General features: G+C 52.2%; 1 protein-coding gene across 1 annotated transcript in view; it reads left to right on the plus strand.

Annotated features, from left to right (window-relative positions):
* Positions 1 to 17,950, plus strand: part of Abtb2 (ankyrin repeat and BTB domain containing 2) — a 162,554-nt gene that overhangs the window by 140,961 nt on the left and 3,643 nt on the right. Inside the window, exons 4-14 of the mRNA XM_026405110.2 lie at positions 4,294 to 4,446; positions 5,203 to 5,368; positions 7,335 to 7,424; positions 8,945 to 9,046; positions 10,631 to 10,727; positions 11,105 to 11,240; positions 12,689 to 12,918; positions 14,216 to 14,394; positions 14,637 to 14,742; positions 14,859 to 14,961; positions 15,420 to 15,510. Of these exons, the coding sequence (XP_026260895.1) occupies positions 4,294 to 4,446; positions 5,203 to 5,368; positions 7,335 to 7,424; positions 8,945 to 9,046; positions 10,631 to 10,727; positions 11,105 to 11,240; positions 12,689 to 12,918; positions 14,216 to 14,394; positions 14,637 to 14,742; positions 14,859 to 14,961; positions 15,420 to 15,510 (1,453 nt within the window). The remainder of the gene's footprint in view (positions 1 to 4,293; positions 4,447 to 5,202; positions 5,369 to 7,334; positions 7,425 to 8,944; positions 9,047 to 10,630; positions 10,728 to 11,104; positions 11,241 to 12,688; positions 12,919 to 14,215; positions 14,395 to 14,636; positions 14,743 to 14,858; positions 14,962 to 15,419; positions 15,511 to 17,950) is intronic.

Genomic DNA, 17,950 nt, shown 5'->3' on the forward strand with positions numbered 1-17,950 from the left:
AGAAACTAGAACTTTCTCCCAGAGGAAGCCTCAGGGAAGGGGTCTAGGAGCCTCAGATCCCTGTGCCAGGATTGTGCATGCAAACCATATGCCACCCTGGCATTTTCCCCAGATCTTGTGCCACCAGGGGAGAGAGTCCTGCCCCATGCCTCTGCTGCCTGTCCACCCCAAGCAGTGTTATCTTAGGGATCTGCCATGGTCTTTTAAGTCTGAGGTCCTTCCAGTGTGGTCCCAGAGACTCTTTCTAGGAGTCCACAGCTTGTTTTCAGAAGATACTATTTGCAGCCAGACACAGTGGCCCCCACCTGTAATCCCAGCCACTCTGGAAGCTAAAGCAGGAGAATCTCAAGTTCAAGGCCAACCTCAGCAACTTAACAAGACCTTGTTTCAAAATAAAATATAAAGGGCTGAGGGTATAGCTCAGAGCACTTGCCTAGTTCAAGGGCCTCAAGAGCAGATTCAATCCCCTGTACCAAAAAAAAAAATAAGATGTTATTTGTATTTTCATCCTTGTCATGGGAGAGAGGGGTTTCCAGAGACCATGTGATGCAATGGTGATGTCACTCTAACAGCTAATGGGATGTGGAGTTAGTTATAGATTCATGCGTTTTAGCATTTTCTCGGTTTCAATTTCTGATGGTCATGCATCAATCGAATAACACACCTAAAATCTCTTTGAGGTTCTTGTTAATTTTTAGAAGAATGAAAAGTGTCCTGAAACCAAAACCATCTGAGAACCACTACTCTTGAGTTATCAGACCCAGGCAGAGAGAAACTCATGAGGCAGAAGGACTGGGCAAGGCAGATTTCCTGGTCCTGACCCCTACACTCTGGCACAGAAAGACTTGCAACTGGGCTTAGGCCTGGTAGAGGCAAGAAGTGGGAAATGGCCTTCTGCTTTGGGAAGGAACAAGGCAGAGAGATCTTGAGGAAAGCACATGCATCAGTGGTCCTCAGCCTTGCTCCTCCAGGCCCTTTCACCCTGAACGTAGAACACAGTCATGGCCATTGCAGATGGGAATTTTTATAGGGATTTTCCAGAATGTCCAGTAATGTAGGCCAGCTCTACTCAACATGCTCAGTGGGCTAGTTGAAATTACCAGAAAGGAAACAGCATCCTGAAACCCATAACCCCCAGGGGCATGTTGCTGAGAAAGCCTGTGAATCGCTTATCTCTTCACCTGTTCCAGGACCTCAGGCCAGGGAGTGAATTTGCTAAGGAGAAAGGCCTGACAAAGTCTGACGGGGGCAGGTACAGCCTTATTTGGCAGTGGATGGGTATTAACCACTACCCAGAAGCAGAGGGATGATCTAAATTTCTCTGAATTGTAAGAGTATTGATCAGTGTTTAATTCAGGAAACAGAAACCACACTAGGTATTTTAAGTAGGAAGGGATTTAATGAAGGGTATTGGGCACTAACAGAATTACACGAAGGGCCTCAGGAGCAGATTCTAGACTGAGCCTTCAGGAATAGCTGCAAGGACAACACCTTAAAGCCAGAATCAGGAAGTCTTTGCTGCTTTTACCACCACTGCACTGCCTCTGGAACACAAGGAAGAAAGTACGTAGACATTGGAATGTTCTGTACGTAGGGGGAAAAAAAGACCTGATGCTTTCATGACCTCATTTACTAACAAAAACAGAGGGAACACCAAGGTGGCCTCTGCCTCACAGTCACTTATAGGAACTCATGAGCAGCATCTTCATGGGGAAATCTAATTTGAATGTTGAACCTCAGGTGCAAAGGAGTCTGGGAAGTATGGTTCTCAACTTTCCAGTGACTAAGCAAGATGATACAATGGAGGCAGCATGAGCCAGTCCCCAGCATACACCCACTGAGGTTATCAATACTGCATTTTCTCATGTGCTGAGTTCTAAGAGGCATGAAGCGGGAGAATGAATCAAGACACCATCTGGTTAGGCTTCATGATTTCCCAAACTCCCTCTTGGGTTTCCCATAGTGCAGCTGGGAGATGCCCACTTAGAGCTTTAGCAGCCGCACTTGGCACATCATCCTGGCTTCTGGCCACAGTAGGAAAGAATGGCTGGCAGAGCCACCAGTTATCTTTTCATTTACACGTCAGTCACCACTGCTAATGGTTTAACCAAAGTCGTCTCCTTAGATTAGGAGGACTGGTAGATACAAGTGTCTCTCTGAGCTTGTCTTATTGCCTTGTAATGAATTTTTGAATGGTATTTTTTTGAAATTCACAAAAAAATATTTGGCAGGGGGAATTCACATGAGCAGTTATAATCAAGGGAGATCTTGTAAACAGAGGGATAATTTGTGAACGGCTTGTTTTTCCTCTCTAGATTACACAAGTTCCCCCATAAAGTTCTAACTTCCTACTCTAGTGAGTCAACACTGTGCCCTTCAAAATCAGACGTCATTCTTAACTGGGAAGAAACGTGACTTGGCCCATAACTGAAGACCTGAATATGTGACGCTGATGCTCGTTCCTACTTTCAGCCATTCAGCAAACATTCACAGAGGATCTGTTGCACAGGCTTTGGAGAATACAGAGATGAGGAGGGCGCCACTCCTGACATTAGCAGGAACAGGGGACACAGCTTTACTGCTGGAAGACTGAGGTCTAGGGGGTTTCAGAGCAGAAAGAGATGGCTTTTAGAGAGAATTTGGGAAGGCTTCTGGAAAGAGGTGACATTAGAATGGGGCCTTGAAGGACAAATAGAATCTAGACAGGCAGAGTTGAAAACTGACCCCTCTGACGAAGACTTGGGAGTGGGCAGAGTGGGCTGGAGAACCTCAAGGGCTGCTGGTCAGCCATGTCCTGGTAATAGGTATTCAGGGCCAGAGAAAGTGGAGTGAGGCTTTGGGCCTCCTTGAAGGCCAGGACTCTGTGAGGCCTTTCCAGCCTGTGGCCTCCCTGTGTCCACTGTGTTCAGTGACACAAACCCAGATAGATTTTCTGTAGCAGCAGAACCAGAACATCAGAATAACTTCCCAAAAGAGCCACTTTCAAGGTCACATCTGATTTCTGTGTGTGTGTGTGTGTGTGTGTGTGTGTGTGTGTGTTTTAAGCATCTTTTGCCCTCAAGGAGAGGAACTTTTAAAACTATGGCAATAGCCTGAGGTTTTAGAGACATGGGATAAGTGACAGGGCAGTCTCTGGTGGTCACCTGAAGAAACTGAGCAGGGAGAGAGCACATCTTTTTCCTGGCTGGAGTGCTTTGGAGTGTGTCAGGCGGAAAGATGGTGGCACACAGGCCCACTGCCTGAGAGCCCCGGGTATCAGGAAGTGGAGTGTGTGGGGCCTGGCTGCCTGCCCTGGCCTGGCGCCTGCTCCCTGGCTTAGCTTAAAAGGAAGGGTTGTGGGATGGGGCATCAGGAGGGGCTGGGGACTTAGACAGGAGGCCAACTCTTGGGCTGTCATCAGAGAGAACAGCCGTGAGGGGAGGGGTTCCAGGGCTGCCTTCTTGGGGTCCTGTGAGGGAAGCACACCATCCATTCTGGATGGACAGAGCAGGCTGGGTGACCATCGAGTCACCATGAATGGCGTGAATGGCGCCCCCTGGTGGCACATAGCATGCTTTGAAAGGTGTCCTCTGGAACTTGCAACTCCGCAGCTTTCCTGGCCACCCTTCAGTTGTCCTGCACCATGGCCGTGGGCTTTTGGTGTCACAGAGGCCTCCTGGGACTGATCTTCCCATAGGACTCTGGACTGCGACTCCTCCCTGAGTACCAGGCTGGAGCCACCCTGGGCTGACCCAGGAGGTTGTAGGGACCACCTCAGCCTGGGCTCCAGCCAAGGGAGCAATGGCCGTGAACTGTGAACGTGTGGTGTGACGTGTCTCGTCTCATCCAGCCGCCCTGCAGCCCTGGAAGACCAAGGTTGCACTCTACGGCAGTTAAAGACGGTATTTTGGATGCTGAGGTGACACTAGCGTGTCTAGAGTTTGGGTCTGCATCTACTATTCAGGGGACCACCTTTCCCCCCTTCAGAGAGAGAACCTGGCCACTGAGTCCCTAGAGGGACAGGATTCTCCATTGTGCACACTGGCAGCCTCCTTTCACTGCCATTTATAGACCCTGAGCTCTGCTTAGTACAGCCATCGTGGGAATTCCTCCTGACCCTTGACAAGCTTTCTGTGGAATGGGGGGCAGTTGAGGTCTCTGAGCAGAAGGACCAGGTCCCCTCCACACCTCGCAGCCTGCAGGTTATGGGGTGATTTGACTTCGTGGCCATTTTCTGAGACCACATGAACCGAAGGGACCCCCTTGCTTCAGGAAGCGTCCCACCGAGACCTGACCTCTCTCTGCTGCTCCCAGGCCCTTCATGCTGCTGCCACCGCTGATGGAGTGGATGCGCGTGGCCATTACCTATGCAGAGCACCGCCGCAGCCTCACAGTGGACAGCGGCGACATCCGGCAGGCAGCCCGGCTCCTGCTGCCCGGCCTGGACTGCGAGCCCCGACAGCTCAAGTAGGTACCCGTGTCCAGCCACTGGAAATTCTCCTCTTCTACCTTTTTCCTCTGGTGGCTGGGAGGGGGTCAGAGAGCTGGGGCTACAGCCCATTCAAGCTGTTCTAAGGGTGTTCTCTACAAATGCCAAGGCCGAGTGTTGTCCAAACCCCAATTTATGGCCTCCTCGATCTACATGGCCCAGGCCTGAACCATGCTCCACATTGACCCAGCCAACAATCACAGCAGAAGCTGCCCGTTGGGCATCTGCCATTTGCCCTCTGTAGACGCACATTTTATCTGCAACTCTCCTTAGTAGAGTCGATTGCAAGTGAGATTCCAGACCTCTCCCTACCTTTGGACTTCTGGGCCTCCCCTGGAACTCTTAGAGACACAGTGGCAACTAGAACTTGGCCACCATAAGCACACTCTAGGTAGAGGGCAGCCTGCTCTAAGCAAAGGTCCAATCGGCCAATGCTTCCCTGCAGAGCAGCCCCTGAGGGGTTATTTCAGTTCAGAGCTTGATCCCTGACAGTTGACAGCTCCCCAGAGCTCGGCACACTTATTTAACCTGTTTATAGAAAAACAAGTGGGTGCTCTTCTTGTCACAGAACATGGTGAGACCACCACAACTGACCCGAGTGTCGGTCCCAGTCCTTCCCCCTCCCTAGCCATGCTCACTGTCCACGTTACCTCGGTCCAGCTGCGTCGTGGGTCATTAACAGGCAGAGTCCTAGTATGGTCGCGCTCACACACCTCCTGGTCTCTTCTGTGCAGACCCGAGTGCTGTTTCAGTTCCTTCCGGAGGCTGGATGCCCGAGCTGCTACTGAAAAATTCAACCAGGACCTGGGTTTCCGCATGCTCAACTGCGGGAGGACGGACCTCATCAACCAGGCCATCGAGGCCCTGGGGCCGGACGGGGTGAACACCATGGATGACCAGGTAACTTCTGAGAGCTCCACAAGGAGGGGCTTAGGGGGGCTGGGGTTGTAGCTCAGTGGTAGAGCGCTTGCCTAGCATGCGCGAGGCACTTGGTTCGATTCTCAGCACCACATACACATAAATAAAATAAAGGTCCATCAACAACTAAAAAATATTTAAAAAAAAAAAAAAAAAGGAGGGGCTTAGGGACCAGACTCAGAATTGACAAATTGCCAGAGACGTAGTCCCCTCTGTCAGAAACCTGAGAGTTACTCAGCTCTGTGCTTCAGAGAGGCGAGCTGTTTCCCATTCTAGATAGAATGTCACCCTGGACGTTCCCAGGTACCCCTTGGACAACCGTGGGAATGTGACTTGTTTCCCTGTCTAGAGGACTGGTGACCGTCTCAGCTGGTACAAGGCTGGGAAAGAGCCCAGAGGAGTCAGTTCAGCCTCAAGCTATGGATCGTGATCCCTAACACCTACGGGCCTGCTTGTACCAGGCCCATGGAAACCCTTTGCCTTTGTGGACTTGACATTCTAACTGGACCTTGCAAAGGCCTCTGGGTCAACACAGGTGCCAGGGCTTCACGGGAGCCTTCATCTGGCTTCTGTCCCCCTCCCCCAGCAGCACAACGTGGAAGCTTGTGGACTTTAGCTTCGACAAACTGAGGGTTTAGTCCACCTTGGACAAGTCACAATACCTCCCAAGGGAGCTATAGCCCCACCTCTAAGATGGAGTCATAGTACCGCCACGTGGGGTGATGCTGAGAATTTTCCATCTAACAGCTAGTGCATGCTCAGTAGATATTCACTCTGGGCTTTGCTATTGATATGATTGTTCAGGTTGCTGGCAGTATGATGGTGCTCCTAGAATCTGTCCATCGGGGCCTCGCTAGCCTCTGGATGTCCCTGAAGACGGGGTAGAAACAACCTGAAAGGGTAGTTCCTCCAGGGCTTGGAGCCTGCATTAAGCTTAGACTTGTGAACAGATGCATGGAGCAAAAAGTCAAGTGTGTGCACAGAGAGGTGAAGCAAGCCAAATTTTCATTCTTTTGCTGTTGACTTTTCTACAAAGGCTCAGCCTATTGTTCCTTAAACTTGGCGTTAGTAGAATGATGTGTGGGTGACCAGGCCATTTCTGTATCTCTGGGCACTAGGCAAGGATTGTGAGGTAAAGAGACTCATCTACACACTGAGATAGCTCCGCACTCTCCCCCTGCCCTCACTGTCACCCGCCATGGAGGCAGCACTGGGAACTGCCTGCCAAACCAGGAGGGAGCCCCCACGTGGACTGCTCTGCCACCCAAAATGGGAATCTCAGTCTCTCTCTTGTGACGCTGCAAAGCGCCGGCTTCAGAGCTCACATGGACCTGGGTTCCTGTCCCAGTTCCATAGTTAATTCCCCTTTTCAGCTTCTCATCCGTGAAGCGGAGCTCATAGTAGAGTCCGCCTCGCGGGAACAGCCCAGTGACCAAACCAGCTGCTGTATGTGGCCCACCCATAGTGACCCCTGCCCTGGCAGGGAGGGTGGGTCCCCTGCAGTCCTCCTCCATAACAGTGGCAATGCCAGCCTACTTACTCCCTGTGCTCAGCCCCGTCTGTGTATAAACTCACCCTCTTTTCTGCAGCCCTGTGAAGTAGACACAGCTGTCATTCCTGTGCTAAAGAGGAAGAAACCGAGGCCCAGAGAGGACTCGTAACTTGTACAGTTCCCTTGGCAGAGGCAGCTGTTGTGCTCAAGTCTGGCTGTGGGCCCTTTCTTGCCTCCCTCTGGTATCTGCGGAGCTTGTGGGATTGCAACTGCTCAGCCTGCAGGTGCCCTGTGTCCAAGGGGCCCAGGAGGCACAAGGTGCAGGGGACCTCGGGATGAGCAGTTGGATCAGGCAGGAGACCCACCACGTCTGGCATTTCTGAGGCAAAGGCCTACGGGATATGGGGTGTCGTGTCCTGTTCCAGAACGCTGAGCACCTGTCTTTGGTTCGCGCAGGGTATGACGCCACTGATGTACGCGTGTGCTGCGGGGGACGAGGCCATGGTACAGATGCTCATTGATGCTGGGGCAAATCTGGACGTCCAGGTGAGCAAGCGGCAGGACGGTGCCAGGCCCTCACTTGGCAAGAGCACCCCAGGGTCTCCACCAGCCAGGCTGTGGGTGATTTTTCAGACAACTGGGTTGATGTCTCAAGAGAATAGAAATAAAAAATACACAGAGATCATAACAAAGAACAGTTTCCTTAAAATTTGGGCTGAGAGGGTGAGCCGACGGGAAAGAGAACGGCCAGGGTTCTTTTTCTACAGAACCTTTCCCTGCTTACCAGCCTAATCCCAAGCCCTCCCCATCATACCCAAATACTTCTCCCTGTCTGAGACATAATGTGGTCTTTTGCCCAACAATATTCACATCATTAATTGGACATCTACCCTTTTTAAATTTTTATTTTTAGTTATACCTGATAGTAGAATGTATTTTGAAAGAATATAAATATATAAAGTATAACTTATTCTATTAGGTTCCCATACTTGTGGTCGTACATGATGAGGACTTACCGTTTGTGTATACAAATACAAGGCCAGGAAAGTTATGATCAATTAATTCTACTCTTTCCTATCCCCCCCCCCTTTCATTATCCTTTGTCTAGTCCAATCTATTTCTATTATTCCGCTTACCAACCTCCCTTTAGGTTAGCATTCACAAATCAGAGAGAACATTTGGCCTTTGGTTTTTTCAGATAGGCTTATTTCACTTAGCATGATATTCTCTCGTTCCATCCATTTACTGGCAAATGCCATAATTTCATTTTTCTTTATGGCTGAGTAATATTCCATTATATATATGTATTAATATATTAAAATCACATTTTTTTATCTATTCATCCATTGAAGGACATCTAGGTTGTTTCCATAGCTTGTCTATTGTGAGTTGAGCTGCTATAAACATGCATGTGGGGCTGGGAATGTGGCTCAAGCGGTAGAGCACTCGCCTGGCATGCGCAGGCACTGGTTTGATCCTCAACACCACATAAAAATATTAAAAAATTCTCTTTAAAAAAAAAAACATGGATGTGAGGCTGGGGATATAGCTCAGTTGGTGGAGTGCTTGCCTAGCAGGTACAAGTCCTGGGTTCCATCCCCAGCATACCACTGCGTCACTGTAGTATGCTGTTTTTAAGTCTTTGGGGTATAGACTGAGGAGTGGGATAACTGGGTCAAATGGTGGCTCCATTCCAAGTTTTCTAAGGAATCTCCATACTGCTTTGCATAATTGGTTGCACCAATATGCAGTCCCACCAGCAATGTATGAGAGTACATTTCTCACCACATCCACACGAACATTTATTGTTCCTTATATTCTTTATAACTGCCATTCTAACTGGAGTAAGATGGAATCTCAGTGTAGTTTTAATTTGCATTTCTTTAATTGCTACTCTTTCTTTTTGAGCCTTATCCACACAGTGCTCCAGGTAGATGTTACCAATTGAATGTACAAAGCACTTGAATTGACTCCAGGTCACCATCCCTGCAAGGCCTGTGTCACCTGCTCAGGAACGTCACCTACCATAAGGTCATCTACCCTAATCATGTGTTGTTTTTCTCTAGGTTCCAAGCAACTCTCCCAGGCACCCCTCCATCCACCCCGATAGCAGGCACTGGACCTCCCTGACATTTGCCGTGCTGCATGGACACATCTCTGTAGTCCAGGTGAGCACCTCCCAGGTGCACAGCATGCCCCTGCTTCCCAGGTAGACTGGGCCCCAAGAATCACCCCAGTATCACCCCTAAGGGAGCAACTGCTGTGAATCAAACCTCAGAGACACTGTTTAAGGCTGGCTCCCTGATCAATAGGGTAACAGCCCACCCAGTGTGCCTCGAGAAAGGAGCAAGTAGAAGGATGTGTGTGGAGTTGTGGGAAATGAGAACCAGACCCAAGAACCGGGTCAGGCATCAGTTCCTCTCGTGCATCCCAGCACGTGCTAGGGCTTCTCACCTCTGACCTCTGTGTGTCACAATCTGGCTCTATGCCTTGGTGTCCTTCCAGTTCTGCCCCCTCCCCATGCATAGTCTTGGTCTGTTCCCAGGTCCTGAGAGGGGACAGCTAGCACAGCTCAGCTGTCGAGCCAAGCTACAATGCTGCCCACCTTGGCCTAGGATGTCCCGCTGGCGTGGGGTGGGGTGGGGGTTCTAGAAGCGGAAGCTGTGGGCAGAGCAGCAGGCACACGGCCACACACTACTCAACTCCCAGGTCCTCAGGTCACTGGGGCCTGCAGGGTTTCCTGGCCCTTCCTTATGGAAGCCCATATTATCTCTTGTCCCCTGATAGATTGGAAGTTCTGAGGGCACAGATCGAATCGAGCTTATTTGTGTTTGTCAACCTAGCCCTGACATATACTAGGGACTCCAACTGGTCATTGCCTGGCTGGCTACCTCACCTGGCCTGCTTTGCAGTTACTGCCCTATGAGCACCTGAGCAGAGGGCCCGTAGGGTGTGCCCCGGGCTTGCCTGGACTGGCGCCCAGTTTCGCCCTGTCGGGCAGGCCTTCCCCTCCACGGCCTCTGCACTGACCCAGGCGGTGGGAGTGACTGATTTCTGACTGACAAGCCTCCAGCAGGTGGCCCCCACCCGCCACCCCCAAGTGGATCTGAGAGTCAGCCTGGGCAACGCCCCTGCCCAAGGGCCAGGCCCAGCCCTCCTGGAACTGCTTGGTATCTGTTAAGCCTGCCCGTGATGGAGAAGGAGAGGCCATTTGTTGTCCTGGATAGTGTGACATTCTGCCCGGCTCCCTCACTTGCCAGCCTGGGGTACTAGCTCTTGAGCCCAACGTGGGCTGAGCTGATTCACTTCATTTAATCTCGGCAGCACCACAGGGCAGGCCTCTCCTCCCATCTTGCAGACAGGGAAGACTGAAGCTCAGGGTGTTGATGTCCCTGCCCTGGTCACTCATGGTCAGTGGCCAGCACGGCACCCTGCTGCCTCCCAGGGCCTCAGTTTCCCACTGTAGGTCACAAGTGACACTCTCTACTGTCATCTGTGTGAGTTCTCAGAAGGGTAACTGACGCATTTGGGAAAGCATTTGAAAAAGAGCAGTGACTCATAAGTTCATGGCCCAGGTTCACAAGAGTGGAGTTGAAGCTTCTAAAATTTCTGAGCCCTGAGGGTAACCAGGAGTTCTAAAGGTCCAGTTCTTCAGGGGCCAGGATGAGCCGTGTCTGGATCACATGCCTGGGGAGAACTGTCCCCCAGCCCCCCTGTGCACTGAGTGATGTCCTCCCCCTGTGTCCTGGCAGCTGCTGCTGGATGCTGGTGCCCATGTGGAGGGCTCAGCAGTGAACAGTGGTGAGGACAGCTATGCGGAGACACCCCTGCAGCTGGCCTCTGCGGCTGGTAGGTACCCCACTGCCCTGCCCAGCCAGGCCTCTCATTGCCGGGAGGCTCCGTCTACCCTGTGGAATCACCAGGCTGGGCATTTGGCCACACACTCCCTTTGGGGATGATTGAAATCCATCCTTCTGGGCCACTGGGGGCTTCCCCTTGACCTCATCCATCAGTGTTTCTGCTGAGTGCAGTCCCCAGACAGGTCAGCAGGACACACCTTCCTCCTCTCTACCTCTCACCAGCACTCCATCTGCACCACATGCAGTCAGCGTGGCTCCCCACGCCCGTATTCAGAGTTTAGAGTGCCCCTGTCCCCATCCCTTTTGCCTTAGCATTCCTGGTCAGCCACCATCTCATTGTCCTGGCATTGACCCCTTATCTTTTAGGGAACTATGAACTGGTCAGCTTGCTGCTGGGCCGAGGCGCCGACCCCCTCCTCAGCATGCTCGAAGCCAATGGCATGGCCTCCTCCCTCCATGAGGACATGAACTGCTTCAGCCACTCGGCCGCCCACGGCCACAGGTACCTGCCCCACCTGACCTGGGGGCACTAAAACAACCTCTCAGCAGCCTGGACACACACACCCCAAGTGGTAGCAGAAGAGCAGCCTTTCCAGAAGCTAGAGCCTGTGTCAATGAGAAAGATGAAGATCCACAGGGGCCTGAGACAGTGGATGCCTGGAGACACTGGTGGTGGGTGGCTCAGAGACTGGAACTGAGTAGACAGTCCCATTCAATAAGTTGGCTACAGGGCCTGCTCAAGATCACTTCCCCTTCATGCTTGGTGGCAGTTTCAGGGTACCTTAGGGACTTTCATAAAGTGCATGGCTCACCCTGGTGGAAGCTCCTGTGGCTTTGCAGGAAATCACATTTTGCTCCAGAAACAGATGGTGTATCTTCCCAGGGTTTTAACAGAGCATCAACAGTCAAACTACAGCAAGACCATCCTGGGGTGGCAGGGCAGGCAGAGGAAAAAAGAGGTTATTAGAGGGCAAAGAAGGGCTGGTGGGCCGGTCACCTGCTTGCAGCTCTCAGGTGGCTTCTCACAAGTCTTGTGTTCTTGCAGGGCCTGGTCCCCTATTCTTGTCCTCTGTACTCACCCACCTAAATTCACCTCCCTTCTGGTCCGGTCTGCCATCCTGCCCCGGCCCCTCTGCCCCACTCTGCACTGTGTTTACCCCCCAGTGGCCTCTCTACCCTGTGGGCAGCTGTTTGTTTCTCTGCCTCTCTGGGACACAGGCTCTGTGCTGTGAGTTTGGAGAGGTGTGGAGAAGGCCTGGCCCCTAGGTGACATTTGGGTCCCATTGTGCTATAGCCACCCCAGGATGTCACAGGAGGAGGCTGGTCTGCACTGCTCCCAGCGTGGCCTTGAGCAAGATGTGGTCGGTCATAACCTGTAACTGGTGAAGCCTGGGGGACACGGCAGTTCATGAGAAGGCACTTGTCAAGCCTCCTGTCCTACATTTGTATGAGTTCCACATAGGATGGCACAGGAGGCTGGACTGCTTACGTACTGTCTTATTCACTTCTTCCTCATTGACTCGAGAACAAATGCGGACTGCCTAGGTGTGTCCCCGTTTCAGGCACTTTTATGTGTGCTGCTGTACAGGAGTTGCTGCCACGCGTCAGGCTCTGCAGGTGCACAGTGGCTTAACATCAGCCCCTGGAGAGGGTGATGCTAGTGCCCTGTCCTACAGGTGACAGAGCAGTCAGATCCTGTAGCCAAGATGTCAGGGACTGGTTAGCCCCAAAGCCTCTGATACCTCAGTAATACAGGATAGCAGAAGGGTGGGTTCCTTGTACCCTCCCTCGTCTCTTGCAGATGGCTGGAGATGGGTACCTGTGTGGGAGGGGAAGGAGCCCTCAGGTGCCCTGCAGCAGCCCATCTGAGCCACAAGGCACTAGAAGGCCGCTCAGATGGGCACTGCCCATTCATGTAGGGGACCTCAGATCTTATCCTTTGGCCCACAGGAATGTCCTGAGGAAGCTCCTGACTCAGCCACAACAGGCCAAAGCAGATGTGCTATCCCTGGAGGAGATCCTGGCTGAAGGTGTGGAGGAAAGTGACACCTCGAGCCAGGGAAGCGGCAGCGAGGGGCCCATGCGACTGAGCAGAACACGCACAAAGGCCCTGCAGGAGGCCATGTACTACAGTGCTGAGCACGGCTACGTGGACATCACCATGGAGCTGAGGGCACTGGGTGAGGCCCCGCAGGCGTGCAGACATGCACACAGCAAGCACACCTACACCTGGGCATGCAGTCACCCAGCAGGCCAGAGGGCTGGGACCTGCAGGGTAGACCGAGGCCTCTGGGCAGCTGAGCACAGGTGTGGCTGGGGCATGTCTGCTCCCTGACCAGGACAAGTGATGCCCTGGGCCTCAGATGGTCCTTAGCAGTGACAAGTCAGAAGGTCACGGCCCCATGCCTTCTAGTGCCTCTGGCCTGCCCTCCTCCCTGGTCACAGCCCAGAAACAGAGCACTGGGAGCTTCTGTGGCACCCTGAGAATTTGTACACAGAGAGTCACCAACCTTTCAGTGCTTGGGTGTACAAGGCTGAGGACTTTGTGTCCTCCAGGGAGGCTGGTCAGACAGACCTACTTGAGCCAGGTCCTATGTTAGCTGCACACCATGCAGTACCTGAGTCCCAGATGCCTCTCTTCCCATGGGTTTAGTGCTGACGATCCTCAAGAATGGGAAGGCATCACCCAAAGCATGAGGCCTGGTACCCACCGTGAGCACTTGGTCTGTGATAGCAATGTTATTACCCGGGGCCATAGTGCACAAACCCTCAGGGCTGAGCCAGAAGAGCAGCGAGGTGGCTCTGCTGGGAAATGGGGACATCACTCCTGCCCAGTGTGCTGGCCCCACCCACCTCCCTGGGTCTCTGGGCAAGGCCACGGGGCCTTTTTAATTCTGTCAGGCTGCGGGGTGAGAAGCTACCACTCTAATTGCCAGGAATGACTGGTTTTCGTCTTGAAAGTTTTAAATTACTCTGTGGCCCCGCTGACACACTCCAGGGAACTGGTAAACATACACCTAGATGTGCACTGGCATACCAAGCTGGCTGCTGGGAACCCCTCTGTGATAGGACAAGGTTCGTTTCAGGTTTCTGTATAGGATGTCCTGCATACTTTCTGGGGTATCCACGTCTACCTGGCCACCCCTCCAGAATTAGTGGATCTTCCCTAGCAAATAATTCTAGGGCCCAACAAGCAATGAGGAAAGAGGTTTGGTGGTGGATTTTTAGAGATTGGATCCCCTACACTTGGGCTGAAGTCATTCCTCCACCTCAGGTGATGAGAACCTGAGATGGCCCTCTGGCTGACCAGTGAGGCCTCTACATGAATGAGTGTTCTCATCACACAGCCACACTGGGAGTTGTCACTCAGCTCACAGGGATGGGGCAGGTGGCCAGGTAGGGGGTCATGGTGAGAGCCTGTCACAGGGTCTGTGCTGAAGTGCCTTGTGAGGTGAATGACACCTCCCCCACTGGCAGGTGTCCCCTGGAAGCTGCACATCTGGATTGAGTCTCTGCGGACCTCCTTCTCCCAGTCGAGGTACTCGGTGGTGCAGAGCCTGCTGCGGGACTTCAGCTCCATCAAGGAGGAAGAATACAATGAGGAGCTGGTGACCGAGGGTTTGCAGCTCATGTTTGACATCCTCAAGACCAGCAAGGTGAGTGTGACCAAGCCATGGGCACCCTAGCACCAGGGCTTATCCAGCCTGGCTGCGAGGGCAGAGGCCGAAGCTCTGTCTAGGCTGTAGCGTGGCCGCTGCAGGGGCAGGCATCTCTGGCCAAGCCAGTTCCAGCAAAACAAGACAGCTGCTGTAATCCTAGCCTAAACCTTGAAATAAACGGACATATCTGCAGTAATAGAGGGGCAGTGGTGCTCATGGGCCCTCTCCACCTCCCACAGAATGACTCAGTCATCCAGCAGCTGGCCACCATCTTCACACACTGCTATGGCAGCAGCCCCATCCCCAGTATCCCAGAGATCCGGAAGACCCTGCCAGCCAGGCTAGGTGAGGCCTATCTCCTCTTTCTCTTCTCCCCTTTGTGCCCCATCCCCTCCCTCAGCACACTTAGGAGCTCTGGAGGTGGGCACCTCCGCCAGTTTCCCGTCTTACCCTTTCCACAGACCCTCACTTTCTGAACAACAAGGAGATGTCGGATGTGTCCTTCTTGGTGGAAGGAAAGCTGTTTTATGCACACAAAGTCCTGCTGGTGACAGCTTCCAACAGGTACGAGCCATGGGTAACAGCGGCAGCTAGTCAGATTGGAGGTGCTAGAGCAGAGCAGCCAGAAGCAGTAGCACCTGCAGGCCCTTCCCGTCACCAGAGTCCCCTCTACCCCTGGTGTGTGTGAGAGGAGGAGTGGGGGGCGCTGAGACAGACTGCATAGCAGGCACAGTAGGAGCAGGGCCCAGAGTGTAACAGGAGAGCTCAGAGGAAGGGCTGTCCATCCTGCTGAATTGCTTCTGAAATGAAGAGGCAGGGTTCCACCAGAGTCATTAGGCCAGCCATCATCCCAGGATGATATAAAATGTCACTTGCCTCAAGTTATTTTGGGAACACAGCAGTCATTTTTACAGTGCTCCGTCTTCCAGTTGCTGGTCAGGCGACAGACGGTGTCTTCCACCACAATGATGGAGTGAGAAGTCATGTTCAAGCCTCTCCTTGGTTCATCTTTTTTGCCCCAGGTTCAAGACACTAATGACCAATAGATCAGAACAAGATGGGGACAGCAGCAAGACCATCGAGATCAGCGACATGAAGTACCACATTTTTCAGGTATGTAGCTCAGTGCTGTGCTCTTCTGGGACGAGGTGCCTTCCCCCATAGCCTACCCTTGTCCCTCTGGGGTTAGGTACAGCTGTGAGTTAGCCTTGCTCTTCCACTGTCCCTCGTGCCCTCTGATTTTCGTGGTCAGAAAAGAGTGTTCAAGTCCTCCCGTGTACAGAGAGCCATCCCAGTGTGGGGCTGTGGCTTCAGAGCCTGTCATGGGTCCTGAACTTGAAGCTCCAGACCATCTTCAGATAGGCATATGCCTGAAGTGTGGGCCCCTGTATCAGCGTGAGCTCCCGGCAATGAGCCTCCTTGAGGGCTTGCTGGAAACAGGCCCTGGCCTCCTGCCCCAGACCCTACACCTTCATAAGCTGCCCAGGTGAGTCACTCACATAGTGCAGCTGGGGAAAGGCTGGTATGGGAGGCACTCCATTCCCCAAGCATCAAACCTTGGCCAGGCAGGAAAAACTGAGGAGCCTCTCCTGGTCACAAAGGATCAGGAGGACATAAAGGTTATGTGGTAAAACTCCAGTCCAGGCAGGGTCTGGAGGAGGATCTCTGGCTGAGCTCCTCTGGAGGCCAAGAGGGTTTCATCTAAGGAAAGAAATAACAGAAAGCATAGCATGGCATGGATGTACAGGGAGCCACCAACAGAATGGCTTATTTCCTTTCCCTTGAGTCACGTTTACTATTTACTATAGAGAGGTAACAGAATCTCCAGTCTCAGCAAGAAGAAATGAAACAGAGGGGTATGCATGGGGTCTGGTGGTGCAGGAAAAGGGCATCTCCCCCAAATGTGGGGAGATGAGGGGGCACATCTTGCCGTCTCAAGGACCAGTGAGGAGGAGCTCCAGGCAGAGGGAACAGCAAATGCAGAGGCCCAGAGGCCATGGGTTATCAATTCAGAACCACCAGGAATAAGCCATGGCCTGAAGGACTTGGACCCAACAACTGGACTGGGGAAGCTTCAAAGGCTTTGGGGAGGATGGGCTCTCATCACAGCACAGCAATAGGGGACATAGGCATATTGTTATCCCCTTTTGGCTGATGAATCAGAAGCACAGAGAAGTTGAGTATTGGCTTAGGTTACACAGTTGGGAAGTGATAGAGCTAAGATTCAAACTCCAGACCTGTGCAGCATTTACATTTAAAAAGGACCAGGGGGCACGACTCTACCTGGAGCCCCAGCAGGATAGAGGGAAGTGGACCAGGGCGAATGGATGGAACGCAGTAACTGACCAGGGGAGAATGGGGGTGGGGGAAGCAGGGAAGAGACCCAAGGTTCTGGGCTGAGTGTGGAGGCGTCTCCCCTTCCCTCTTTCTCATCCCTTGTCAAACTCACTGGGGCAGCTTCACATACTTGTTTGGTCCAGAAACCCAAAGTTCAGGTGAGGTGGAAAACACAGTGTGGAGTCATAACAGAGGCAGGGATTGGTGGAGAGTGGGGACAGAGTGACACCGCTGGGACATGTGGAGCTGGCTGCCTAGCAAAGCTACTTTGCTTACCTGCTGGGCCAAGGGAGGGCATAGCAGATCAGGCTTAGCAGCTCCTGGGTGACTTCTCAGGGTTGGTCAAGAGGTTAAATAGGAACCGGACCAGTATTTGTGGCACACATGGCTTTGAAAGTACTGCTTCCTCCCCAGGCCTCTGAGGCTGGTGGTGGACTTATCCCTTGAGGGTCTATGTATACAGACTCTGCAGTTAGAAGGGGGTGTCCTGCAGGAGAGGCCCCCCAAACATCTACTCCTGATTTCCAGGCTCCTCTGGAGGGATCAGCCCACAGCCACAAGCCAGGATCAGGGTTTCCTAACAGAGCCATCCCCAGATACCTCAGTAGCTCTCATAGAACTGAGAAGGAAGGAAAGAGCTCGTCACCTTTGTTTTCTAATGGAGGAAACAGAAACCTGAGGAGATCAAATCTCATATAAAGTTAATGAGAATCACATATTACAGATTAAAATATCCTAGTCAGATTTTGCCTGTAATCTGAGCAATTCAGGAGGCTGAGGTCAGAGGATCACAAGTTCAAGGTCAGTCTCACCAACTAAATATTAAAAGCGCTGGGGATGTAGCTCAGTGGTAAAGCATTCCTGGTTCAATCCCAGGACCTACCTTCCAACAACAACAAAAAGTCTAAATTAATTTTAATATGTAATTACTGAGATGTTTTATACCAAGATTTCAAAATCCAGTGTGTATTTACACAGTGTATCTTAATCCAGACGAGTCACATCTCAAGTGCTTGGAAGCCACATCTAGCCAGGGCTAGCATATTGGATGGTAGGTCTAGAGACTTAACAAGCAAGGTAAACCTAGGCCATTGAAGAACAGCCCCAAAGGTCCCAATCCTGCCATTCTGACATGGCTTCTGAGGTCCTGTCTCTGCATTACAGTCTCCCGGTGGCCCACTCACAGAAGGAAAGCCTGCCATCCCTCTACAGCTGG

This window comes from Urocitellus parryii, chromosome 4, assembly GCF_045843805.1.
Source record: "Urocitellus parryii isolate mUroPar1 chromosome 4, mUroPar1.hap1, whole genome shotgun sequence".
In the NCBI taxonomy this organism is placed as follows: Eukaryota; Metazoa; Chordata; class Mammalia; order Rodentia; family Sciuridae; genus Urocitellus; species Urocitellus parryii.